At 37.1% G+C, this 11036-nt stretch overlaps 1 protein-coding gene across 1 annotated transcript; it reads left to right on the forward strand.

Annotated features, from left to right (window-relative positions):
- Positions 1-1000: 1000 nt before the first annotated feature.
- Positions 1001-7965, forward strand: LOC113283259 (protein NETWORKED 1D-like). Its single transcript, XM_026532460.1, has 4 exons — positions 1001-1327; positions 1601-1823; positions 2560-6245; positions 6471-7965. Exons 2-4 carry the CDS (start codon positions 1721-1723, stop codon positions 7686-7688), a joined length of 5007 nt encoding a protein of 1668 aa, XP_026388245.1. The 5' UTR covers positions 1001-1327; positions 1601-1720; the 3' UTR covers positions 7689-7965.
- Positions 7966-11036: the final 3071 nt, after the last annotated feature.

The raw sequence follows: 11036 nt of genomic DNA on the forward strand, positions 1-11036 counted from the left end.
GGGTCACAATCTGATCGACATCATCTTCAAGTTTGGTGATGAGGCAGGTATATGAGTTCCGACATATTATCCAGCGAGTTAATTGTTTTCCGGCAGGAACAATTTCAGTTCATCCATCTTCTGGTTGTGTTCTCCAAAATAATATTATAAAGAATTCTTAGATTGTGAATCATGCTTCACCGATCCAAACTCTCTCGTATATAAACGGGCATTACTATTACGGTTACGACTAATGATTTAGTAAAATTCTGCTTTTAGAGATTCATTACTTGGTCTTGTATGAGAATGATTTGCAGTCAGTCCTCTATAATTCGACTATTTTGTCAGGTATCTTTCGGGTTTGATACCTGTTTATTTACGTAAAAAAGATAAAAATAAAAAATAGCGAGAGTAAAAGGTGAGTGTTTATCACCTACCTTAAATTAGCCGTAAAATTATTGTTCTTTTTTTTTTACAGTAGATGGTACTTGGGGTAAGCCCAGGTGGTATTGTGGTGCAGCAAAGAAACAAAAGAGTTTAGAAAAAGTGGGAATTATGATGTAGGTGGCATTCATTTCGTCGCTGTCGAAGTTTCTACAATCAGACGACGGTGGTCACCGTCCAACTCCCGCCCGCCCACCTTTAAAAGGTGGGGCTATGAGCTAATTGGACTTGAGAATATATTTCCCCAAAAGCGATCTCGTTCTTATTAGCCTAATAACTCGGATAATTGCACAAAAATACCAGTACGTCGTATACTATACAGGTCTAAGTACAAAAATGTCCTTCATTATGCAAAGCTAAAATGATCCAACCTGTGATTATGGAAAACTGGTTCTCATAATTCTGTAGGGACAATTTAATCATTTCCGGATTACCAAAGTCCAAATTTCCAACCTAACATAACATGTAGTCACAACTGACGATAGATAGATAGACAGCAAAATCCTGGAGGACATGTCCCTTTTCTTTTTCTTTTTTTTAATGAAAGATTCGGAATTAAAGTACTATTATTACAGAATTAAGAAGTCCCTAATTAAATTTACTTCTTCACAGTCACACACGGAGTTTTTTTATGCAATTATGGCACTTTTACTTTTGTTACCACCGTTTCAAAGCTTCTTTCCTTTATTCTCTACCCAGAAAACACATACTTAGATTATTTCTTTTTTTTTTCTTTTCATTCTTCTTCTTCTCTGTGCCAGACCTGTTCTGGTCTTGTCCCAGGTCTTACACTTCATATTAAAAAGTTAAAATAAGTTGATCAGAATGAATTTTCAGAAACAGAGAGGAAGAACTGAGAATTATAATCACAGCTGCTGATGATCAAATTTTCATTTTATACTAGGTAAGTAATGATCCGTTATTTGTTATTAAAATTTTGACAATTTTCTCCAAAAATCCTGGGTTGTTTGAGGTTTTTAATGTCTGGGTATTCATGTGTTCTAGCAAAATTTTTTTGTAATTGATGGTTTTTGATTGGTTTTGCTATGTGGGTTTTGTTGACTATAAAGTAAAATTTGATATATCTTGGTGGAATTTGATCTCTTTGGATCATTGATTATATCTGATTATGAGTTTTATTCCTTTCTATTACAGTTGTATTGATTTTTATGTGTAGGTACAAGGAGTAAGGACTAAATTGAGGTGAATTTTGGAACTTCTGTTTGGATTCTATACCGGGTTTTTCGAGAAATTAGATTAAGTGAAGAAGAGACATTATTAGTGTTTATGTGCAAGTATGGCGACTTTAAAACACACTGATTCAAGTCGCAAGTATGCATTTTGGTGGGATAGTCATATAAGTCCAAAAAATTCAAAATGGCTTCAAGAAAATCTTACAGGTAACGTGTTCTATTTTTATTGCTTTATCTTCATTTCAGAATTATTCTGCAATTTTGGGCTGTGAATAGATCAGTATGATGTGCTATGTGCAGCAGATATTCTAGATTCTCAAACCACAGTTATTGATTCGTCATACAGACAGAGTTATCGATTGGCTTTCGCGAATTGATGTGTCAATTTCATCCTATCAATTATCAGTTTCTTCCTTTTTGCTGAATCAATGAATTTTGTTAACAAAATCTGAAGTAAACTTCACCTGTCCATTCAAGTCTGTACAAAGTGTCAGCAGAGAAATTAATCTCTCTATAACTGTTCCTGAAATGGATTGCTAGAATATCCTTCCTAATTCTGGACCATATTACATAATCCGAGGTAGAAATGGAAGCCCTTTATCTCTGCAGTTGAATCTCATTGCGTTATCACCCTTATAGTCTCTGATCCGCAGCCCATTCAAGTGCTTTGATGATGGCAATAACCTCTGCAATGAAGTTTGAAGCCAAACCCAGACCACCTTTATCAGTTTCTTTCACTACGTTGTAGCTAAATGGTGACTAGTGAAAGATATAGGCTGTAATAACGCTAGTCATGCATTTTCTGTTATAAGATCCACGGAAATGACTAAACACAAAATTTCTCTAATGTTATTCAATTTTTGTCATAGATGTAATCCTGGACATATTATTCAGTTTTTCTTGTGCATATAACTAAAAGTATGGTATTACACACTTGAAACAGATATGGATGCAAAAGTAAAAGTGATGATCAAAATTATAGAAGCAGATGCAGATTCTTTTGCAAGAAGGGCAGAGATGTATTACAGGCAACGACCCGAGTTAATGAAACTGGTTGAAGAATCTTATCGAGCATATAGGGCTTTGGCGGAAAGATATGATCATGCAACAGGGGCACTTCGCCAGGCTCATAAGACAATGTCAGAAGCTTTTCCAAATCAAATCCCCTTTGATGATGAGTCGCCACCCTCAGGCTCCCCTGCGGCTGAAGCTCCTGATATGCCACACTCGATACGTGCTTTTTTTGACCCTGGTGGGTTTCACAAGGAAGAATCAGGTCTGTCTCCAATGCAATCCCGTTCTGGTGGCATAGGAAACAAAAAAGGATTTCGACAAGTAAGTGATCTGTTTGGAGAGGCCGTGGGAAAGGACCAAAATGCTCACGAGGAAAATAATGTTCCGAAGGTGCTTACAGAACGCAAGGTCGAAGAGAGTGGTGTTTCTGGACAGAATATCAAGAGCGAGGAGGAAGTAGCTGGTACAGTTGATGATAAAGTCCAAAATTTAAAGCAAATGATCGCGAGGTTAGAATCTGAAAAGGAGGCCAGCCTTCTTAAGTACCAACAGAGTTCAGAGAAATTATCCAGTATGGAAAGAAAAGTTTCTCACGCACAAGAAGAATCAAGAGAACTGAGTGACCGGGCAATTAAAGCAGAAAATGAAGTTGAAACTTTAAAGCATTCTTTGTCCAAGGTCGAAGCTAGTGTGACAAATTATTTACAATGCTTAGAGAGTATATCTGATCTGGAGAACAGACTTTCTCAATCTCAAAAAGAGTCTGCAGTACTCAATGAGCGAGCAAGTAAAGCAGAAACAGAAGTTCAAACCCTAAAGCAAGACCTCACCATATTAGAGGGTGAGAATGAATCTGCTCTTCTACAATATAAACAATGTTTGGAGAAGATATCAGATCTTGAGACGAAACTCCTTCATGCTGAGGATGAAGCCAGAAGACATAATGAGAGAGGGGACAAAGCGGAAGCTGAAGTTCAATCTCTTAAGCAAATGATCAGTAAGTTAAACGAAGCAAAAGAAGCAGCTACTCTTCAGTATCAGCAATGTCTGAACACCATATCAGATCTCGAAATCAAGATCTCTCGCGCTGAGGCGGAAGCTACAAGGCTCAATAATGAAGTAACAACAGGGGTCGAAAAATTTCACTCTGCTGAAGAACAACATCATTTGCTAGAAAAGGCATATCAGTCTCTTCAAATGGAAGCTGACACCTTGATGCAGAAGATGGGGATGCTAATCACACATGAGCTTGTAGAGAGAGATGAGGAATTGGCGAATCTTCGGGTCCGCGTACAGGAAGAGCACATTCGCACCATGGAGGCTGAAGATGCTCTCATCAATATAGAAAGTTTACATGCTAAATCTCAAGAAGAACAGGAGGCTCTAGAATCAGAGCTCGAAAATGCATATGAGATGATGAATGACATGAAGATCCAGAACCAAGACTTGGAAGATGAAGTTCAGCAACTTACAGACAGAAACAAAAACCTTAATGAGAAGAACTTGTCCTGTACCATGTTGATTAAGAATTTACAAGATGAAATTTTTCTCATGAAGGAAGCAGAAAAAAAACTTAAAGAAGAGATTGAGCTCCGCTTGGATGAAAGGAATGCTCTTCAACAAGAGATTTACTCTCTAAAAGAAGAAATAAATGAATTGAATGGGCAATACCACAGTGTCATCGAACAAGTAGAGTATGTTGGCTTCAAACCAGATTCCCTTGGGTTGTCTGTGACGAGCTTACTGGAGGAGAACTCTAAGATGAAAGAGATGTATCTTGAGGAAAAAGAAGACAATGCATCTCTTTTGGCTAAATTGGAGCAAATGGAGAAACTGCTGGAAAAAAATGTCCTTCTAGAAAATTCTCTGTCAGATTTGAATGTGGAGCTAGAAGAGTTGAAGGGGAAACTAATCTCAATGGAAGAAACCTGCAGATCTCTTCATCAAGAAAAGTCTAATCTTGTTGCTGAGAAGACCGTCCTTGTTTCTCAACTTGAGATTGCTACTGAGAACCTAGCAAGACTTGCTGAGAAAAACAGTTTCCTTGAAAATTCTCTCTCTGATGCTAATGCTGAGCTTGAAGGGTTTAGAACTGAATCAAAGAGTTTGGAAGAATCATTTCACTCTATCAAGAATGAGAAATTTGGTCTTGTTACTGAAAGGGACACACTTGTTATCAAGTTAGAGAGCATGCGCGAAAGGCTGGAAGGTCTCGAGAAAATTTGCGTAGAATTGAGAGAAAAGCATTCATATCTGGAGAAGGAGAAAGAATCAGCACTTCATGAAGTAACCGAACTACGTGGTTCGTTGGATGAAGAAAAAAAGGAGCACGCAAGTTCTGCTCAGAAAAATGAGATTCTTCTAGGTAGTCTGGAGGACCATATCCGCATACTTCATGAAAAACACCGGGTGATAACAAAGGAATTTGAAGAAGAACAGGATAAAGCTATGAAAGCTCAGTTCGAAATCTTCATCTGGCAGAGAAGTATCCGAGATATCGAAGAGAAAAATCACTCTCTGTGGATTGAATGCCAAAAACACCTTGAAGCATCCAAGTCATCCGAGAAACTTATTGTGGAACTGGAACAGAAAAATCTTGATCAACAGTTAAGTGTCTACTCGTTGTCAAACAAAGTTGGCAACCTGAAAATGGGGATCCAGCAAGTGTTGAAGCTATTCAAAGATGATGATGATTATGAGTGCGCAGATAAAACTAAGGAGCATGAAAGGTTTGCTCAGCATGTCATGAAGAAATTTGAAGAGATGGATAGTGATTTATCGAAATTACAGGATGACAAGCAACAGTTATTGTTTGAGAAATTGGTTCTTATTGCTGTTCTTCAACAAGTGACATGTGATTTGCAAGATTCAAATTTAGGTTTCCAAAATGCAAACTCCAAGTTACTTGAAGAAAACAGATCTTTGAGGAAGGACTTCTCAAACTTCAAGGAGGACAAATGTATGCTAGAAGAGGAAAACGGTTCACTACTCGAGGAAACCATTGTTCTGAGCAACCTCTGTTTGGTACTCAAGAGCTTTGGTACTGAAAAAGTTGCGGAACTCAAAAGGCTTAGTGAAGGTTTGGATTCTCTGCATGGGATTAATGGTGTTCTTGATGAGGAAGTTAGAATGATGCAGGAAGGGATAAAATTGGTTGAAGCTGAAAACATAAATCTCAAAGTCGCGGTTGAGAAGTTGGTAAATGAGCTCAACACGGTGAGTAATCAGAATGAGTTGGAGTTCAATTCTATGGAAGCAAGCAACATGGAACGTAGTGCCGAAATTGTACAGCTTAAAGGAAGTCTTTCTGCACTGGAAGCTGAAAACATAAATCTCAAAGTCGCAGTTGAGAAGTTGGTAAATGAGCTCAATACAGTGAGTAATCAGAATGAGTTGGAGTTCAATTCTATGGAAGCAAGCAACATGGAACGCAATGCAGAAATTGTACAGCTGAAAGGAAGTTTTTGTGCTTTGGAAGGTGAAAATAAAGATATGAAGTCACAGATGACAAAATATGCACAGGATATGGGTCCTCTGGTTGAAAGTATAAAATCCCTTGAAGAGCTTGTGTTCTCACATATAAGATCTCCTACAGCAAATAATCAGGAAACCAAGGTAACTTCTTTTTCCCCCTTTTCTGTTAATGGTATGTTCCCTTAATTTGATGATATCATTTTATGACAAGTTGGCTTGCAATAATTTACCCAGAAGTTATGTATCATGATAACAACTAGGCAAATGACAATCAGCAAGTGTGTTATTTATTGTCATTGTAAAAAAAATAAGATGAAAGGTTATTGTCATTGAAGCTGTTAATAATTTTTGTTAATGCCTTTACAGGATACTGAGAAGCTTCGGCATGATAAATGCTCTCAAGAACCGAGTGGTGATCATAGTCTCCCAATGTCAGATGGAGTGCCTGACTTGCTCAATTTGCAAACCAGGGTAAAAGCTGTTGAAAAGGCACTGATAGAAATGAAGAGGCTCATGCAACAGGGTAGCATGAATGCTGACATTATATTAGATACTGGCATAAGAGAGAAAGAAAAACCAAAATCTAGAAGTAATTCGTTCCGGCTTCGAGAAGTTAAAACGGGAAAAGCTGTTGCTGTGGAACCTAATGAAGTGGGACACAGGGATGATCTCAGAAAGATCAATACAAGAAAAGCTGAGCTTGAAATATCCGATGGTACAATAGTGAAAGACATTCCACTTGATCAAGCTGCATCGTCTTCATCTTATGATCGCGCACAGAATCCATATACATTGAGCAGAAGAAGAAGTTCTCGAGTTGATGAACAAATGATGGAGATATGGGATGGTGTTGAGAAGGATCGAAGCATTAATATGACGGTCAGCAGAAGCAGGAAGGGGGCATCTCCAACACGTGAAATCGGCAAAAGCAATCGTCATCAGGGATCCAACTCTTCAAATTTCACACAGGAAGACAAGGATATGGTTGTTGACAAGGTAGAAGTCTTCAAAAGAGTTTCAAGTGCACACGAAGAAGGGAACAAGCAAAAAGTCTTGGAAAGACTAACATCGGACAGTCTGAAGTTAAGCAACCTTCAAGTAACCGTGCAGGACTTGAAAAAGACAGTTGAGCAAACCCCGAAAGTCAGAAGGGCGGATAATTTTGAATACGATATGGTGGAAGGACAACTACAAGAAGTTGGTGAAGCAATCACACAGTTGCTTGATATCAACAGCAAATTAAGAAAAAATCTAGTGGAAACTTTTCCTGTGACCCGTGATGGTAGGACTGTCTTAGAGTCCGAAGAGAGTGGAAATGTTCGCAGACGAAAAGTTTCTGTAGAAGCACAACGAGTGTATGAAAAGATAGGGAGGTTAGAGTTGGAAGTGCAGAGAATGCAATTTGTTTTAATGAAACTTGACGACGAACATGGAACAAAAGGAACCTCATCAGCTCCAGATAGAAGAAAGAGAATTCTACTGAGAGATTACCTTTACGGTGATCGGAGAAGCAGTAACCGCAGGCGAAAGAGAGATAGGTTTTGCGGATGTATGAAACCCGCCACTGATGAAAATTCAGGTTAGTATGCATTTATTGTTGTTATTGGACTACAAAAATTCAGGTTAGTGTATATCTTTTATTATTCGACTATACAACTTGTAAAGACCTCATGTATTGGTATTCCATTGTATAATCATTTTTTTTTTTTGTACTTGCGATAATTTTTATTTACAACTTTCGGAAGATGAGTGGGGAGATATTTATAGACTAAAGAGATGTTCTTAGAACAAATTGTGTTTAAGTTTTTCTAAGAGCTGTACATTTCTGGGCGTAATACAAGTTAAAATTTGATTGGTTCCAGATGTGTGACTGACTATGTTGATTATTAGTTGAAGAAGCATTATTTCATACAATCCCCCTGCATGCTTATTTTACAATGTTTTAAGGAGATTCACATGGAGATGGCAAAACCTACCTGACCATGTTTCCAGTCTGAGCAACTGTAACTTTGTAGTTAAAGCAGAATGTCGCAGTTTGTTCATTCAGGTGCATCTCTCAGACACTCGGAAGCATAATTTTTTCACCTCTCTGTCCCACTTGACATGAAGAAAATGCCAGCATCTTTTTTGGCATCCATCACTGGCATTTTGGGTTTAGCTAGTAAGATTATATCGTCATTTTGGCATTTTGATTGGACTTTCTTAGCTACTTGTGTGATCCCATATTCACCTTCAGATCAGGAACCATCCTTCCAAATTCGTCTGTTACATCCTAGCAGGTGTGGGTGTTTTAGATTCTGAAGCTCCGGCAGCTATTTGAGAAGATAAAGCCTTGGAACAGGCTCGTAACTGGTTACTTCTTGTTTGGCTTATTTGAAGCGCCTGATAAGTACTCAACACCAGTATCAGGCAGGTGTCGGATGAAATAAATAAATCTCAATGGATTACTGACATGGCTACATCATCGAAATCAAACCAAGTAAAATCAAATGTAATAAATCATTTTAGAAATAAAAACCAAACTAATGATAGAATAAATTTAAGGAACTGTTTATATTTGACATTGTTGAGAGATAATGTTGTGGATCAAAGTCAAATGTGTTTATAGAGAATTCAAACTGCAAATGGTAGAATTTACGTAATGATAACGCGTTGATGTGAACTAATAAAACCAAAAATACCAACCAAATAACGATTAGGGAGAAAAACAGCATTCACATTGTATGTTAGTATTACAAGTACATGGTTATAAATAGAGGTTAATTAGCATTACTAATTCATCTCCCTTATAAATCATGGTCAAGATCAATATCTTCCTTAGCTCCATCCTATTTGTCTTGATTGTCATCTCAGTCTCTTCTTCAAATGATAAGTGTGATTGATTTTGTACATGTATACCATTAACTAATCCAAATTCTGTCAATATATGAACTAACTATTGATTATGTTCATAAATCTATCAGATGTTGTTTCTGCCGAGGCGCGCAAGCTTCTTGATGTACATGCAACAGCAGTAGTTATGTGCCCACATGTTATGCTTGAATGTGAATATGGTCGGTACACGCCGAAGAACGGCTGCCCAACTTGTCTTGATGGACCCTAGGCTCATACCGCAAATTATGTACCTGCTATTGTATTGTGCGAATTATGTTCTGTTTACTCCTCTTGATTTGATGATGCCTGGGTATTGTTTTGACGATTAGTAGTGTAGTAAATGCTATCATATGTTTATTGTTTTCGGAATCTTCTTGTCATATCTCTTGTTGGAAAAAAAGGAACATGGTTGACAAACGTTCGTTCTGATTTGACTCGCTATAATCTTAAAATCGGCTTTTATTAATTTGTATACCTGTACATGTTAAGGTTTAATAAAGAATTATTTTATTTTTTTGGAAATTGTGTTTTTTTTTTGTGTTATTCTACTAGAATTGTTTTTTTTTTACATTAAAAACAACAAATTTTATTCCCAATGCAAAGAATTATTGTTTTCAATACAATAAAACAAACAAATCTTATTTCAAATGCAACAAATTGTTGTTTTAGTGAACCTTAACAATTTCAAGATTAACACTAAAAACCAGAATAACAACCTTAGAATAACAATCAAGATTCAAAAACACTAGTTATGGTAGTTATGTCCAGGGACGGAGTGGCAGGGGGGCTTCAAAATTACCAAGATACCAAACGTGTTTTGAATTGGTATCCTGGTAATTTTGAAGTCAGGTAAATACAAATTTTAGGTGGCAGGAAGGAAAATTTGATTGGTCGCAGATCAAATGTAAACTTCATATGGAAAAATTTGTTTGATCCCTGGACATGTGAGTCTTGGCTTCGTTTCCGTATATGACATCCCAAAAGGATGACGGAAATGATAAGTGTCTCGAGAATTTCCTCCCAGAAAATTCCGCAACACACACAAAATGGTGGAACCAAGAACCCACCCATATAATTCTCCAGTGGACCCTCAGGGGCTGCGTGTGTATCAAGATCTCTCGGGAGGAAATCTTCACTGCGTGTAGCATTCTCCAAAGGATTACGTGTAGTAAATTAGTAATAGATCAAACTAAAATAGTTCCTTAATAGTCAAGGTCAATAGTAAAGTAAATGAATGAATAAGCCCCACTAGTTGATAGTTGAGCTTTATATATAGACATGATAAAAACAATTCAGCAATGATATACACATCGAAGCCAATTTCCCGCGATCCGCAGCGTGGAGAGATCTAAGGACCACTAGACAGTCCTGTGGCAGATTTGCAGGGGTGGGGTTATGTTGGGGTCCACCATTTTTTCTTCTCTCACACGGTGTCATCTGCAGGATTTTATCTCGGTACACCAATTATTTCTCGAAACAATTTGGCCTTTTATTTTTCCTAAAATTTTTTACTAGAAAAAAAAAACAAATCTTAATGAATCACGTGATATCTTTAAAAATGAAAATTTGAACTTTTATTGTTGTTGGTTCTTTTTTGATATCGTATTAGTATTTCCTTTTCTATTTTTATCTAAATAAGAGAAGAATTACATTGATTTCTTAACAAAATATAATTGTCTTCCTCTATAGGGGATTTCAGCAAAGTCACAGTTATTAAATCTAAACCAAAGTATAAGTTTTTTTTTCTTTGCAAGAAGGTCTTTGACATTATTAGCTTTCCTAGGAACAAAAATACATTTATAACGTAGTATACTACTAAGTAAACGTGCACAGTCTTGAATAATTACATTTGTTATCCATTTAACTACATTGTAGTTCCCTTGGATAGCACCACATTCCTACAATTAATCCTAAATTCTCCGAGGATAAGAAAGGAACTAAGGTGGTTAACTATAGTAAGCCAATTGATATCGAAATTCCAGAGAATAGAAAGTTGTTTGCCTCTGACGGTATTGTCTTCTCCGGCTGCTCTTCTGAAGTAGTGGGTTTATAATAGTT

Source organism: Papaver somniferum, chromosome 5 (genome assembly GCF_003573695.1).
Source record: "Papaver somniferum cultivar HN1 chromosome 5, ASM357369v1, whole genome shotgun sequence".
NCBI classification, from domain to species: Eukaryota; Viridiplantae; Streptophyta; class Magnoliopsida; order Ranunculales; family Papaveraceae; genus Papaver; species Papaver somniferum.